General features: G+C 36.1%; 1 protein-coding gene and 1 long non-coding RNA gene across 7 annotated transcripts in view; one reads left to right on the top strand and one right to left on the bottom strand.

The window, feature by feature from the left end:
* Window positions 1–2,270: 2,270 nt before the first annotated feature.
* Window positions 2,271–16,969, bottom strand: part of LOC106168527 (uncharacterized) — a 49,565-nt gene continuing 34,866 nt past the window's right edge. For all 5 annotated transcript variants that reach the window (XM_086994269.1, XM_086994270.1, XM_086994272.1 and 2 more), the window contains 15 exons: window positions 16,627–16,802; window positions 16,064–16,237; window positions 15,685–15,765; window positions 15,172–15,411; window positions 14,640–14,814; window positions 14,153–14,316; window positions 9,971–10,234; window positions 9,656–9,784; window positions 9,236–9,355; window positions 8,860–8,978; window positions 7,885–8,029; window positions 7,440–7,591; window positions 6,929–7,077; window positions 5,773–5,873; window positions 2,271–5,309 (listed from right to left, as the gene is read on the bottom strand). In XM_086994269.1, the coding sequence (XP_086850395.1) occupies window positions 5,146–5,309; window positions 5,773–5,873; window positions 6,929–7,077; window positions 7,440–7,591; window positions 7,885–8,029; window positions 8,860–8,978; window positions 9,236–9,355; window positions 9,656–9,784; window positions 9,971–10,234; window positions 14,153–14,316; window positions 14,640–14,814; window positions 15,172–15,411; window positions 15,685–15,765; window positions 16,064–16,237; window positions 16,627–16,802 (2,353 nt within the window). In that variant the 3' untranslated portion in view covers window positions 2,271–5,145. The remainder of the gene's footprint in view (window positions 5,310–5,772; window positions 5,874–6,928; window positions 7,078–7,439; window positions 7,592–7,884; window positions 8,030–8,859; window positions 8,979–9,235; window positions 9,356–9,655; window positions 9,785–9,970; window positions 10,235–14,152; window positions 14,317–14,639; window positions 14,815–15,171; window positions 15,412–15,684; window positions 15,766–16,063; window positions 16,238–16,626; window positions 16,803–16,969) is intronic.
* Window positions 10,620–12,860, top strand: LOC147760508 (uncharacterized). Of its 2 annotated transcripts, XR_015330830.1 has the most exons (3): window positions 10,620–10,776; window positions 11,818–11,885; window positions 12,376–12,860. It is a non-coding gene; the product is annotated as an uncharacterized LOC147760508 (long non-coding RNA). The 2 variants fall into 2 exon arrangements; XR_015330829.1 differs by having other exon boundaries at window positions 10,770–11,885.

The following is a 16,969-nucleotide window of genomic DNA, read 5'->3' as shown; positions in this document are numbered from 1 at the left end:
ACGCACGCGATCGATTTCAAGAGAAATGCAAAAATGTAACATATGTTTTCTCTGTTCACAGGAGTTATGCGCATATTCTGCGGGCTGGTTGTAAAGGAGTTCAAGCCTTAACAAATGTGAGCATACATGTACATGTATCTGGGGCAAACTAGTGACAGTTAAGCCAAGTCTTGATGGCTTCGGTTGTGATTGAATCGTGATATTTCGAGGTGAAATCTTTTATGTAGAGAGTGAATTACAAAAATACAAGAAATAAGGGTACAAGTTTATAAGTTGAGTAATATACTGAATTAGTTCCCCAAACATTTTTGTAATATAGTTTTACTACCAGTGTCTTAAATTGTAGTAGTAACTGATTACATAGGTGTTGTTAAATTAAAATCTGAAGTCAGTCCAATGTTGATGTTAACATGCATTTAGTATTAAGTACAGGTCTGCTATGCAAAGGCAACCACTGCAAGACAGTGCTGCTCTGTCACCTGTTATCATGTTGAGGGTGCATTGTTATTTACGATCCAACACAGGAAAAGACAACTTTAACTGTCAACTGTGGCTGCAAGACCAACTGCAGTTATGTAGTAGCTAGGTGGTGCTCCTTTCACAGCTTCCCATGGAACCATTGTGTCAAATATGGATCTTGCTAAAACAATATTGGTTCTTTGTCATTGAATAGCCTGTGTAAAATGGTGTTAGTGATTGAGCTGGGCAGAATTAAGCTAGCATTCTTGGAGACACGACAATTGTAGAACATGTTTTATAGGAGAAGTAAATAGCATGTGTAGTTAGAAACCTCACATGGGACTTGAGTTCGTTCCTTTTTATGGGTTTACTTGCATATATGCAGACACTAAACCGTGGACGATTAAACATCAGTTGTGAACTATCTTGAAAGATAGAAATTACTTAAAGATTGAAAAACGTTCGAGACTAAACCCGACATCCTGCCAGTTGGCTAGGTTATCAGACTTGAGGAATTGTGTGACCTGTGGGATATAGCCAAGAGGAAACCAGTCACATTGCATGTGACGTCACAGATGCTAGTGTCATTGTTGATTGAAATTATTACACGCATGTGTTGAATATAGAAATATTTCAGTTATTAAAATCTAAAGCACAGTATCTCAAAGTCGTCTTTAAAAAATGGGAGGCAAGAACATCAACACCCAGTCAGAATCATGAGTAAAAAAATTATATCACGTGCATCTTCAGATTGTGAAGGAGTGGATGTAGTAAAGGGGGATGTTTAAATATTTAGTGTACAACTGGGCTGATCAATCGTGCCCCTGTAATCCACACAACTAGCACGTTGCGTTGGCCCATCAGGTGTGGTAAGTGTTGTGACGGTCTATCGTCACACCCTGCTGAACGTCTTTAAAAGTTTACACATTGAAAATGGAGACGCTTCTTCAACAGGATGGTGGAGATACATTACTTGAATTCCAAAAGCAACTCTCACCAGCTCTTTGCCTTACAGCAACAACTATCTAGTATCCAGTGCCAGACACAAGGTAACCCAGCTTTCAGAGCGTATTCAGAACAGTGGACTTAGACTGGGTTCCCATGGCTAGATCGATCCATCTGGATCAGTCTAACTCCCTAGGGGTCTCACTAAATTGCTGTCAACTTAACCAGCTTCAGTGTCTGTCACGCCCACCGAATCAGCTAGGGGTAAAGATAATTACCCCCTAACAGCAGTACTAGACATGACAGACATTTAAGCCGGTTAAGTTGATAGCAATTTAGTGAGACTCCCCAGGGAGATACATCAATCCAAATATCTCTGGGGATTAAATATGGTTGTATGAGGTCCTGTGAAAGATGGCAAACAAACAATATCTTCAATAAAAAAGCTTGCTGCTGAACTTCCGATTAGACACTGAATAGATTTCCTGCGGGGATTACTCAGCAAGCATTCAAGTAGGTCGCCATATTTGATCCACGGAACTGTTAGTCCACTCTTCTGAATGCGATCTTAGATTTCTTAACAATAAATTTATTTTACAGGACCCATTCTTCTAAAATCACAACCCGCCTCACAGTTTAGAGATAAATTAACCTTCCAAACTGCTTTCCAAAAATCTAAAATTAATCACCTTGGCATTACTATGGTGATAATTAAGAATAAATTAAAAGATCCTACCAAAACAGTTGAATGCAAGGGATCTTCCAAATTCACATTGATCCAGGGTTCCATTTGCAATAATTATTTCGGTAAGTTCAAACATTTTTATTAGTAAGTCTTGAGTCTAGGATATAAATATAATGTGTAGTAGTGGGAGTAAACCGTTTTCTATAATATCAAATTACCACATGAATTTAAAATGCTTCAATACCTAAGTAAAAACTACAATACGTTTTAAATCTTTAGTTCTAGCAGTTGCAAGAAATGCAATCATCACAACCTATCTTTACTAAAAACAAATGTATTTATTCCCAAAGAAATGTGCAAAAGATAACCTTTTCAAGCTTCATAATTAAACAATTAGCAATCCTCAAAACAATGATTTGTAAAACTGTTGACCAACAACTCTGTTTGGCATGAAGTGTTTTAAACCCTCATAACATCTCGATTAGCATATTATCAAATTACTACACTGTAAGTCCAAGCACAACCTAAACTTTACAATGCTTTTGAGCAACTTAAAACACATTTTGATTTGATAACTTTGGCAAAGAAGCCAGCCTAAATATCATTCTAAATATAAAATCATTTAATTTTCTTTACAGTATTTACACCATGATCTATCTATCTATCTATCTATCTATCTATCTATATATATATATGTATATATATATATATATATATATATATATATATATATATACCAATGTTGAACAATCACACTTTCAGTACTCTATAGTATATCCTATGATTTACATAGCTGCATATGAAAGTTACCTCACACAATCTTTTATCTTGAATGTTACATGCACTTTATAACTATAAAGATATATATACGGGACGGAGGGAGAAATATTTTTAAAATATCGAAAATGAGTCTCACATGCAAGAGCAGTTGCAAGAAAAATATAAAAAGAATGAGAAGAGTATGAAAAAAATACTGGCATACAATAATATGTATAATATTTAACAAATAAATTTTGTAAGTTGAAAACCTTTCAACTAAACATCAACATTTACATGCATTGATGTGCACTTTGTAAGCTTTGAGTACATCTTAAAGGGATAATAACTCTTCATATATTTCACAATAAAAACATTGTGAACAACTCATAGAAATATATTCTGTTTTACCACAAAAATGGCAGTTACAGCTATCATTTTGATATCTGAGCTTGTCTTTAGACCACGTGACACGTGACTTAAAGAGATTATAACAAAAAAAAAACAAACTTTTTAGAAAAAAAACAGGGACTAACTTTGAATGTAAAAATGGATTCATTAACCATTGGTAAGTATGGGAAAATTGTTTGACTCCAGGAAAATTCATTTTTTGGCCAAAACGAAGAGTTATTATCCCTTTAACTTGAATATAAAATAGTTAAAATATCAAGTCTGGTTAAAAAGTCCCATTACCTTAAAGTTTTTTTAACAAGTTATATCAATAACAATTACACTAATTAACCTTGTAGAAAGTTAACATCATATCAGTTTCTGATACAACATTATGGAATGCTATAGTCAGACATGAGCCTAGGTTTCAAAAGAAAATGGAAAAAAAAAATCTGATCACCCCCATCCCCCAGAATTTATTGCAGATCTTGGCAAATCTCAGGAACCATCAGAATAGAATTTAAAAACGCAGAATTCTGCGTTTCTTTGGAAAAAGTTCATGTCTGTATAGTGGGGTACTATTCCTATATGTATAAGGATTATGATTTGAGTAACATTACCATGCATTGTACAAGAGGTTTATAACCCATTACCCTTATTAACCTACTATTCATGTAAGAAAAGTGAACATTATAGCACTATTCAATGTTGCAGTAATACCACTAGGTGTAAATAAAAACAATGTTAACCTTACTATGGACTGATGGATTCATAATTGTTTTTGAGGGAATTTTTTTTTTTTTTTTTTTTTTTGAGGGGGGGGGCTGGGTGAGGGTCAAAGGGGTGTATCACAAAAGTTTAGGGCAAGGGGCAGAAGTCTTCTGTGCTCCTCCCCTCCCCCCTTCGAAAAATAAATAAATAAATAAATAAAATAAAATATATTAATTAATATATGAAACTGCCCTTGGTTATACCAGAGTTATAAATTCTTTGAAACTCAATCTGTAAACAGTGACTGCAGTGACATGCACATTTTCTGCACTCAATTCTATTACACTTCATTCACACATAAAATGTTATAAAAACTGTATAATTGATTAACCTCTACAAAGAACAATTTTCATCTTAGTTTACAATCACATACATTGCTTCTCAATATATCAAATCCCAAAATGCTGTTGGTTTGAAGATTAAATACAGCCACTGTACAACAAACAAACATTAAAACAGTAGATATCAGAATCAAACGTATACACTGCATTTCATGATTCATGCAAATATAACTGAGCTCCATAAAAATAACTATTAAATATTAAAGGACGGCACAAGTGTTAAAAGATAAAGCCTGAAGGACCACTAAGGTCATATAAACATTTATCTGCAAATGCAGAAAAAAATATCTAATTTGTGTTATTAAGATAAAACTGCATATCAGGATCAGCTGAACTTATTTACATATTTCTTACTTATATTACACAACCAGAAAATGTAGCACCATTTGAACAAACAGACTTTTCATGCATCTGGACCATCCTCTGTTCAATATAGGTTTAATTTACTATTCCATTTGCAATGTTAAACATGACTCAATTTTAGAACCAGTTTCTAACTAAGTTAACTAGATGCAATTTCTTAAAGCACTGAACCTACTTCTATAATCCTTGGTAGGGAAAAGAGTTTTACTGTGTCAGTCAGTACTTCTAGTTATGTTAGGTGTAACTGCCTATTATGTTGAGCAGGACTGCTAATTGTGTTAGATGTGAGCTGACTGTGTAAGGTGTGACTGCTGATTGTGTTAGGTGTGACTGCTAATTGTGTTAGGTGTGAATGCTGATTGTGTTAGATAATACTGTACAGACCAGTGGATCTCAATCAGGACTAGACACTCTCACACTAGTCCACAGTCATTTTCAGCTGCCAACACAGCTGAGTATATTTTGGCCATTGTTTGCATTTAAAAGCTTTATGGACGGCTTGTCTTGATAAATAGTGAAATCTTTAATACAGCCTTCAAAAGGAGTTTGGAATAAATAGTTTGTCTCTTCTTGAATACTCTTGTTTGGTTCAAAGCCACCTAGAAAAAACAATGATTTTTTTTTTATGAAACGGACATATACCAGTTCATGCACTATCAAGAATTAAGATGGTTGGAGTCATTGCTGTAGTTTTCTTATTAAATATATATAAATATTGATTCATAAGTTTTCACTAGTAAGCTGCCTTCAGGTTGGAAAAAAAACATCTTTTTGAGTGCTATAGAATGACCAGTCATTAAAAAATAAAACATCCAAGTGAGTGAGATATAACTTAAGATTTTAGTAATTAAAATTACACTCACCAAAAACAAATCAGACATTTCTCCTAGTAGATAAAATTTCAGCATAGCATTATATCTGTGTTGCACTCATCTCAAAGACAAACCTCTCTCTCTCTCTCTCTCTCTCTCTCTCTCTCTCTCTCTCTCTCTCTCTCTCTCTCTCTGGTACAGAATTATCCCAATGCTAATGCTGCCCCCTACGTCCAAGACAAGCCCATACCTATATAAAAGTATCCCTGAGTATCCAGGTCAGTAAAAGCCCCTGACACCTGCAGCTGGTACTGGACACCATCCAAGTAGAGATTGAGCACCTGAGACTCCCTGGCATTAGGAAAAATTAACATTAAGAAATACAGATATAAGTTCCTTGATACATTAAAACACAGTTTTATAGACAGACAACTCAAACGGGCATGTATAGTGGTGAATAGATATGCAAAAAAAAAAAATTGTTGCCTAATTTCAATTTTAGTGTTTTTTGTTGTTACACATTTCAGTGTAAATAAACTGCTTTTATTTCTGGCCTATAACTGGAACCAAACTAATCTGACCCTACAATTTAGTGCAGTTTACCTATGAAACATGCTTAGCCTACAAGACTAAGATCACATTCACAACGAGTTTTACAAATCCTGGGGACTAAATATGGCGGACGTACATGAAAGAAAAACTGCCTAATCTTTTAATAGTCTCTCCGCCTCTCATACGCCTCCCCATGTGTCGTCCCAATGGAGCCGAGATTTAATGACTGTCCCCCCACAGGGACGACGTGTGGGGAGGCGTGTGAGAGGCGGAGAGACTATTAGAAGATAAGGCGCTTTTTCTTTCATGTACGACCGCCATCTTTAGTCCCCAGGATTTGTAAAGCCTTGCGATCTAAGAGTGCACTCAGAATAGCAGAATAACAGGTCCCCAGATCAAATATGGCTGACCCACTTTAGGAACCTATTCAGTGTCTTAGCAAGAATTGAGCAGCAAGCTTTTCAGTAGGTCGCCATTTTTGATCGACAGACCTGTAGTCTGCTCTTCTGAATGTACACCGTGATATTTAACTTGTCCACTTCTCACCATGGCAGGAGTTGTGCATGTGAAGTATTCACTTATTTTTGACATACCTCAATCCCAGTCCATTATAAAAATTATACCAATTCTCTTGATAATTATACCCTTACCAAAATTATAAGTTTGCCGCAAGTTTTCAAGAAGGATTTTTACCATGCGAAAGAGGTCTGAAGACTTTATTGCAAACTTCCCCAAATTTTATAATCTTCCTGCATTGTTATTTTCTTTGGACAATCTGCAAATAGTTTCTTTAAAACTGTTCAGTTTGCTGTAAATTTTCTGTAAACTCAAAATTTTATTAAGAGTATCCTCACCTCTGTATGATGACCGAGTGCCATTGTCCATCATTGACCAGTATGGAGGACAGTAGTTCGCTACTGGACGTCCAGCCCAAGTTGAAGGACAGGTGTAAACGCCCACTGACCACTCCGAGACACAAGTAGTCATCATCATTTGAGTACACCTGGACATGACAGAAATGTCTCGTGTTATTCATGACTGTGTAAAAAGTCATACCAGAAGAAAGATAGCCGTTCACAAGACCATCACTAAATTCATATAATACTATTCAAACACTGACTGTTTAAAATGTATAGTCAGTGCAACCCCCCCCCAAAAAAAAAAATAAAAATAAAAAAAAAAATAAAAAAAACTGGAACTACAATTCTTTTTCCTAAAAAAAAATAACACAAAAAAAAAGAAAAATGCTACCAGAAGTTTAATCAAAACCACATGCAATATGATTGCCTTTTGGACTAAAAAATGACTTGTTTCTCTCTTGTCGGTGTACACTGGCTTTTGCGTTATTGTGTATGATAGGAATACCTTTCCATTGAAGAGTATCATGCCATCAGTCTGTGTGGTAGAGAAGTTGAAGGCCAGGTAGGTGACAGTCTTGTTGGAGAACTCATAGCTGCCATCTTGTATGTACAGAAAACTCTGGACACCAGGAAAACGAGCTGCTTCAAAACTCTCAGCTGGAAATCACATGAATGTAACTCAGACAGTGAAAACTGTTATCATTTTCAAAAAAAGGTTGACTAAAGAACCAAAAAATAATTCCACAGATAAACTAATTTTAAGCTACAACATGATGGGCCAAACAAATGTATCCAAATGAGTGTAAATTCAGAAAATGCTTGAATTTATTCTGTGAAAAAAGTTACTGGGAAGGGGGAATTAACACTCCAATGTAAACTTCTGTATGATTAAAGCAACATAAAATCCTTTTTATATCATGCAGCACCATTTCTTTAAAAAAACTGGTTACCTTGGCTGCAAAACTGTCCAGACCACCCCAGTGGACATGAACAGGTATAGGTGGCACTGGCTTCCTGTGGCACACAAGACGCTCCATTCTCACAACTGTGGTCTCTGCAGTAGATGGACTGCTCACAGCGATTGCCAAAATATAACTGAAATTGTACAACATTTTGTCAAAGATTCTTCACCTCAACTGGACATGTTGGTGATTAATTGTTTTTTTTTCTGAAGAGACTAAACTTGTCTTCACATATAAGAGAAGATTCAGAGCAGACTAACAGACCCACAGATCAAATACATGTGTATGACTGACCCACTTGAATGCTTGATGCATAATCCCTGCAGGGAATCTATTCATTGTCCAATTGGGAATAAAGCAGCAAGCTTTTAGTGGGCTGCCTTATTTGATCCACAGACTTAGACATGTCATTTCATTGCTTCATGAAAAGGTCAAAACTTTTTGTCTCATAGGTTAAGGCATATGTAGCCTCTTTAAAAACAATTCACTATTTTAAACCATTTTTACAAAAGAGTCAATGTGAAACCTGCTTCATTATTTACCTAAATATTGTTCTCAACATTTCATATTGCAGATATTAGGTTAAAAACCAGAAAATATAAATCCAACACATTATTTCCCTGGAGAGAGAGAGAGAGAGGGGAGGGGTGGGAGCTTGTCTAAAACAAAACTGGCAAATTTAACAACTGTCTCATCACCAATGGGGGGAAATGTCTCTCTCTCTCTTTGTAAGTCACTCTCTCTTCTTTCATCTTTCTCTCTTTTCCCTCTCTCTTCCTCACCCGATTTCCTAGTACTACCAGTATATGGTTTGGCTTTCATCAAAACTCAACTTTTAAATTCAGATTTAGAAGACCAGAAGGGGTAAGGGACTGTCACCCTTTATGGCTTCTACTGAACCTTCCTCTGCTAGAAATCATGAAAACAAAATCATCTAAAAATTCAGAATTGCCTCTGACTTACCTGTGGACAGCTGCACTGATAACTATCCCCGGCTGCGTTACAGGTACCGCCATTTTGACAAATGCTGTATCCACATCCTGTGCCATCGCAGTCCCTGACATTCAGCCCTGAGACTGCTCCTATGAAAATATAATTATTAACAGTAAGAGAGCATTCACAAGCAGCCAATTAGTCCACCATTTGTCCTAATCAAAATTTACGAGTCAGAAGATGAAATCTTCATATAATGGAAATAAAAAATAATTTTAATCTAAAAAAGGCACAGCCTCTGAAAAGCATGGCAGAATTAAGACAAGCGTAGGAAACATATTTGTCTTCCAGAAAGACTTCCAGATTTTGATCTCTATGCAGTCAATCTGTAATCTTGGATCTGTACCTTCTACAGTCAGGTCATATGTTCTTCCGCTCACAATAAATTCTCTGATGCAACCTTCATATGTCACTGGATCATTCTCCACAGCTGAGGGATTCAACACAGACAGTTGTGGCAATCCTCCTATAAAACAATGAAAAACAATCAAGTTAATCAAAATTGGTTTGCTACAAAATCGTTTAGGAGGAAATGTCAAAATTAATGCTGTGGAGCAAATTGGCATTTCTACAATTTAAAGTTTGAGAAATTCACAAAATACAAATAAGTAATCTTTCAATAGCAAAGATTTCAATTGAAAAAGAAATGGCTTACTATCCAAAAAATAAATAGAGAGAGAGAGAGAGAGAGAGAGAGAGAGAGAGAGAGAGAGAGAGAGAGACTATTTACGCCTCTTGTCATACAGTCACTATTACACCTACGCACCTAAGTAAAAGAATGACCTTGTATCCAGGGAAACGGTGCCAGGGGTCGTTGTCCCGGTAACGGCCTCACCATCTACACTGAGGGTAGCATGGGAGCCATTCCTTCTCACCTCTATCACAGACCATACACCTACAGAGGGTGAGAAATAACAATTTTACAATAATTCATATATCAATAGCTTTTCAATGAAAATGCTAGTTTTTCACTCAAACTTTTACAATAATTAAGTGCATATGTGTGAAATCTTGTCATGGAGGAAGAAGGGTGCTTTAACCATAAAGAAAAAAGTGTAAGCTAACCCTTAGCAAAATTTACCTGGAGTAACCATCGTGCTACTTGTTAGCACAGTAGTGGGAGAGGTCCCCAGATTTAACCTCAGATCAACACTTCCATTATTCAGAGACAATGCAATAAAATCCCCGCTGCGTTCATTCATGTGCTCGGCAGCATAGAACAGGACGCCATCTTGTTTTCTGGGATTGACCTGGATTCTAATGTCACATGATCGGCCAATATGGACGGGTTCAAAGGCCATGTAAGATGCCTCGCCTATGAAAATTGGGTCACTGATAGTGATACCTGAAAAACAGCAGAAATTCTAAATGTAAAAATCACTGCAGAATAATCCTCTTAAAATTATAATTTACCACATTCCACTGAGAACAGCTCATTTTTCAATGTCACATACCTAAAGATGGTGCATATAATACACAATGAGTAGTTCTTTTTCTGAAAAAAAAAAAAAAAAAAACACTTTTTTACCTTTCTTACTATCTTTGTTAAGCAAGTTTGAGAAATGGCACAGATCCTAGATCATTTTTTGAATCAGAGAAAACCAAAAGGGCAGTCTGCTTCCTCCCTGCCCCACCCCCACCCCTGCTTAGAGGTTTGCTGAATGATGAGTTACAAACATTTAAGTCCTGAGTAATCATCCCAACATGCATTTTCTTTGTGATCTGTGCTAACTTATATCTAAGATCTAATATACCAAAGATTGGACACTCGGCAATTCTTCAAAGGGTAATCCGATTAACTGTGGAAAGACGTTCGTACGGCGGAAGTAGTCAGTCGCGTTGTGTTCGTGCGGAGGTCGAGTTCTGTTGCATTTGGGCGATTTCAAGGTAGGTAAAATACCGCTTTTAGTCTTGTAGTTTCTCTGAAAATGTATGTGCAGAAGGGAAAACTAACAAGGTTCACTTGTGTGTAAAATTTGCAATATTTTGGAGCAGATGTCATCGTGAAAAATTGCCTTCAATCCGTTGTTGCATTCTAATTAGCAATATGGCGACGAACAAGCGAGTCTGAATGCCTTATTACCTAAGGTCTAACACGGGTAATTTGATTTTTTATACGTTGAATTTTATATTATTGATGACTGAATAACACGTTGGTTTTATTGGTTGATAATTTAATTTTAAACAGCTTCGTTTTCTATGAAAATTTAAACAATAATTCGGGCAATAAAGCAAGATGGTGGTGCAGATCATAATCGCCGGGGTTCAAATGCAAAGCCTAACACGAAAGTGGATCTGTACAATGCGTTGACAGTCTTACTATGTCCATCTAAACAAGTAGTGGACGGCCCTAGGGATAAACTTAGTTAAGATTTAGCTTGTTTTCTTAGAAATATTTATCGGTAAAGATGACGATAAAACAAGATGGCGGGGACTATCGTTATCGAAGGGCTTAAAATGCAAGGCCAAACACGAAAGTGGATCTGTACAATGCGTTGACAGTTAAACTGTGTCCATCTAAACAAGTAGTGGACGGCCCTAGGGATAAACTTAGTTAAGATTTAGCTTGTTTTCTTAGAAATATTTATCGGTAAAGATGACGATAAAACAAGATGGCGGGGACTATCATTATCGAAGGGCTTAAAATGCAAGGCCAAACACGAAATTGGACCTGTACTTTGCGTTGACAGTTAAACTGTGTCCATCTAAACAAGTATTGGAAGGCCTTAGGGATAAACTTAGATAAAATTAACGTAGTTTCTTAGAAATATTCATTGGTAAAGATGACAATAAAACAAGATGGCGGCGACTATCGTTATCAATGGGCAACAAACGATGGTATTTTTATCCGTGATTTATACCTAAGTAAAACAATGCGGTAAAATGTGTCTCACATCCTTATAATTATTATTTTTGTTTTGTTTTCAGATGCCATTAAAATGGGTAAAGGCTCACAGGAGAAAAAAATAAATAGAAAAATCTGGCAGCTAAAATCGGTAAGCTTTCTGGTCTATAACTAGAACTTAAGTTTATGGAGTTGAAAGTAAAATGTTTTATATACATGGGCACTATTATTCTGTCCCCGGCAACATTATTTCCAGTATAGAATACAAAGGCTACATGTAGGTACATTCACCACAGTGGACTTACACAAATGACAAATAATAAGAGACTAGCACATGTCAGAACCTTTTTAACAGTAAAATATTATTTTATTTTCTCAGATTAATGTAATAATACAAGTGTTGCAGATGATTTAGTTGCACCACTGTCAAGTTTGCTAAGTGATTGTAAACAATCGGAAAGACACACTGATGTATTAAATAAGCAAAATGGTAAGCTGCCCGAAATTAAATATTTAATTTTTACAAGTTTTACAAGTGCACAAAGAGCTAGGTCAGTGTTGTCCGCACAGTGGACTTTAACATAACATGAGCAATTAACACATGTCAGCATCTTTTTAACTGTGTGATAATATTTTTTCAGATATATGTTGCAATGGAAGTGATTCTGATGACGACGTACAGTGTACCTCTGTCAAGTTAACTCGGTGCTACTCAAGAACCTGACAGGCACATTGATAATTCAGCAAATGGACCACCTTGAAACTAGCCATATGTTGTTCTTCATGAAAAACAAATATATCACTATAAATTGTCTCCCTTCTGTAAACTCTGAAGTTTAGTGTACTGTCAAGTCAAGGTTGGAATTGGTCAGTAGTGCTCTTAGCAATAGATAAATATTATCATCAAGTGCATAATTTTTATTGAATGAGATATTAATGTTGAAACAAGTCAAAATAGGGGGGAAAATGTTATAATTCTTTGTCATGTGAAACTAGTACTCCTAAATAAATTACCTATCTGTTGTGATTGTGTCACAGTCAGTGGTATCTAAAGGTGTTAACATTTTTATTTGCATTTCAATTTCTGTGCCTTATTAAATCTATAATAAAATGCTTATGAACAGAATATGACTTGTATTATGTTACTTTAACAGCCAGAAATGAATAATCAGTTTTAAATGCCGAATCTGATGAAATATTGATAATTTTTAGCAATCATCTTTTATTTAGTCATTTTTTAGTCAGATGGCAAACAAAATTGTTACACATATTAGGCCTATTCTTCCAATACATTCTGTGGAAGATGTTCAAAAGACTGATGTTTCAAAACTGATTCTGCAGAGTTTAAAAATATGTGCATGATTTTGAAGTCGCAAGGAAACTATATTGCATGTGTTCTTTATAAATATGAAAAAACGAGTTTACTTTTATTTGATTGTCAATATAAAGATATGTCTTACCTTTCACTATTATTATGAAGTAGGTACCCAAATAAGTGTTTGTGAAAGTGAAATTAAAAACTACTTTTTCTTAATGGATTTTTTCAGTCCTTTTTGTTTCACTGATTTGCTACGAGTATTCTGGTAAATTTAAATTAATTATGCTCTAAAAGAATGACCGCTGATAGTGACAAAGTTTTACAAACATGCATAATAGATCAAGTTTCTGTTTTGGTGTAGCTTCACCATTCAGTTTCTCCCAGTAGGTTAGCATGGCCTTATTGTCCAAAACAGCATCAAATATCACTATCAGTTACATGTACGTTGATGATCTCGTCACGTTTCCGGCTATAGGCCTATCTCCACGTTGAGTCAATTTCTATAAAATGGCAGCTGTTGTTACAGGTAGTGCGCTATTGGGTATTGCCTCTTCTGAATATAAAGTATTAAGACAACTACGAAATGTAAACAAACTGTACATCTTTAGCACTTTTTAATAAAAAAACTCCACGTGTGCCAGTGCTAATCCAATATGGCGGATCTACTTGACGACGATGTGGCGTCCTCGAGAATGCACGAGAAATCACGCTATTCGCTAAACACGGGTTAGGTACAATGGGGATTAAAATTAAGCCCGGCTATCAAAACAACTTAAGGGGAACAATAGAGCAATGTTTACCCGTACGAACGTCTGGTCAAAAGGGAAATGCCGCTGTCCAATCTTTCTGTTTATTAGATCTTAGCTTATATAATGTGACATGGCACTTTCTAGTCTTGTATTCATGGCTCCAAGTCTAGACTGACAGAATTATAAATTCAAAGCAATATTTACTAAATTAAACATACAGTTTTGATTTCTTCTCTTATGTCAACCACTTCTACCACTACTTCATTTGTCAAAGCGACTATAAATTCAATTTTCATAAGAAGCTATTTATTCCCCTTATTGTACAATCAATTAATATCTTGTATGACTTACTCTGCTCACACCTTTCCCCCGCCTTCCCCAGGGGACAGTCACACCTGTACCCCCCCTCTGTGAGAGGAACACAAGTAGAACCATTGGCACAGTCAGAGCTGGTGTCACAGACTGAGATCTGTTCTGAACATAGGGCTCCCTTCCATCCACTACTGCAGTGACACCTATAGGATTTTATGAAAATTAAAATGACTGAGAAGGTGTAGGCACAATATAAAGCTCCTGCCCATCCAGTCAGACAGACATAGAGATTGACTGTTGGATTGGAAGAGACTTATCCACAATATTTCAGAAATGATAGAAAAGCTAGCCTTAAAAAAAAAACTAAAAATGCAACCATGAGAGGTGCGTAGCCATATACTGATGGTCTGGGGAGCAATGGCCCCTGTAAATAATCTCATAATTTATATTACCAACCAATATTAATAATTTTATACATAAACATCCAATTATCCAGATAGATCTGAAAAATTCCCATCTGTAATACCTGAAGGATGCCCCTAGCTCCACACACGTCCCTCCATTTTGACAGGTATTGACCGCACACTCGCTGGCATTACACTGCTGGACATTCCGGCCACTGGTCACATGACCAGGGGGGAGTCCAGGGGCCTGAAACTGACCACTGCTACCACCTCTCACCTCAAGGTCAAATATACACCCTGGGCACAAAATATACATAGTATTTTAAACATGGTTCATGTGTATTGAAGAAAAAAATAAAAATAGTGATCCTGGCATTGATTATGAATGAATAATGGGGATTAGAGTGTTTTTCGTCTTTATCACTATGCCAGTTTAAATTATTTCTTCTTTTGCTGAAAATCTTGAGTTACCTATCATACAATAAATTTACATAAAAAAATACACATGGGAAAGTATGTCCAGAAAGTTTTCATATTAAAATCAAGAATTGTTCCTAGCACTATATAACAGATAATCACATTCTATAAACTGAATTGCAATTAAAACGCAAGCTTAAACATAAATAAATAAGCCATCCATAACCAACAACACACCTTGAAATCCAACGGTAAAATTGACCCCTAAAGGCAAAAGTTTCATCTCAAAAACATCATATCCTCCAACATAGAACTCGCTAAAGGAATTCAAGCCAATCAGTTTCCCTAAAGATGACCCTGTGACCTTGACCTGGTTGTCCACCTTGAGATGACCTTGACTGTAGCTTCGACCAAGTTCCACAATGTGATAGGTGGCACTAGTGTCCACTGGCTCTGGACTGACTAGTTTACGAGGTCCTGAAAAAAAAAGAAAATTTAATTTAATTTACTTGAAATTTGTCAAATTATCAAGTTGCAAAGCTTTTGGTCTAAAATAGTATCAAAAAGAATGATCACTACAATTTTCTTGATTACAATATATTTGCATCATTTTGGGGTGTGCTTAGAAAGGAAAAAAACTCTCCAATCCAGGATTAAACTGTTTAAGATCACTTCACACGAAACCCAATTATAATAAATTCTATAAATAATCCAAAATACAGAAAATCTCTTAATTCACCAAGCCCTCACCAGTTCCTAGGTCAAACATGTAAACAACATGGCCGCCTTCCATGCCAACTGCCAAGTAGTCTGAACCATTGGGGTAATTGCCTGGTAATAGATTTAAATAAAATATATAGGCTTCTGTGTGACAGAATGTTTGTGCATAAAAAAAATCTTTCTCATAAATTGTTTTTCAATCACACACAAGTTGAAAAGAAAAAAATTTTCAGCAGTTTTCTGTAAATTTAAGTAGACCAGATTACACTGTACTTTGCCTTTGCACAAACTGTTATCAATACTTTGATCCATTTCACCATTTAACCTTCCTAACAGTAAACCATTCATATATGTTAAAGACATAGACTGTGATGGAAATTAATTAAACATGCACTCAGTGTTCACTGACCTTGCTGTCCAGTAAAGATCATCAGACCACTGTCCAGTGCAGTGTCCAGGTTGTTCAGAGTAAACTTGAACCGGATGTCCATCTCAAACTCCAGGGACAGAATCTTGGGATAGGCCAGGTAAGAAGAATAGCCATACTGGTCACCGAAGAAGGCTGGACGGGAAATGACCGCCGCTGAAAATAAGATATAAATATGGTTACAGTTCTTATAATAAAAATAATTATAATAATAATAATAATTATTATTATAATTATTATTATTATTATTACTTTTATTATTACTATTTTTATAATCAAAGCTGATGATATTTTTGGCTCCCAAAATGTCATGTTCCAGCATGTAAATGTACAAATGGCCACTAATAACGAATTATTTCCTATAACACAGGACTCATTTAGAATAGGGGAATAACTTGTCTGAGGGTCAAATATGGCTGACCCACTTGAATATTTCCCATGGGATATCTATTCAGTGTCTATTAGCAGATTAGATGGCAAGAAGTGGTCGCCAAATTTGTTAGTCCCCTATTCTGAATGGGGCCCAAACAGTCCCTCTGTCTTACCTTCTGTACAGTGTACCCCTCTCCTGCCATAAGGACACAGGCAGACATATTGACCTTGACCTTGTAGTATGATGCAGGTGCCCCCATGTTGGCAGGGGTTGTGTTGGCAAAGTCTGCGTTCACATAATACACCAGTGTAGTCTGAGAGACAATCACAGAACCAAGATTCTCCATCCCTGAAATATTACCATTCTTATATAACTGCTGTCAGCAAACTGCCCCTTCCCTCCCCTACCTTTCTCCCCCCACCCCACAAATGTGAAGTGATTGAAACAATCTACTGACTTAAAGCCTGACCTCTACTGTGCAGGATATTTTTCAATACAAAGTTCATTTCCCAATA

Source organism: Lingula anatina, chromosome 8, assembly GCF_051362555.1.
Source record: "Lingula anatina isolate TDL-2025a chromosome 8, LinAna3.0, whole genome shotgun sequence".
NCBI lineage: Eukaryota > Metazoa > Brachiopoda > Lingulata > Lingulida > Lingulidae > Lingula > Lingula anatina.
The sequence above is the reverse complement of the archived record's forward strand: the minus strand, read 5'-3'. Positions and strand labels throughout refer to the sequence as shown.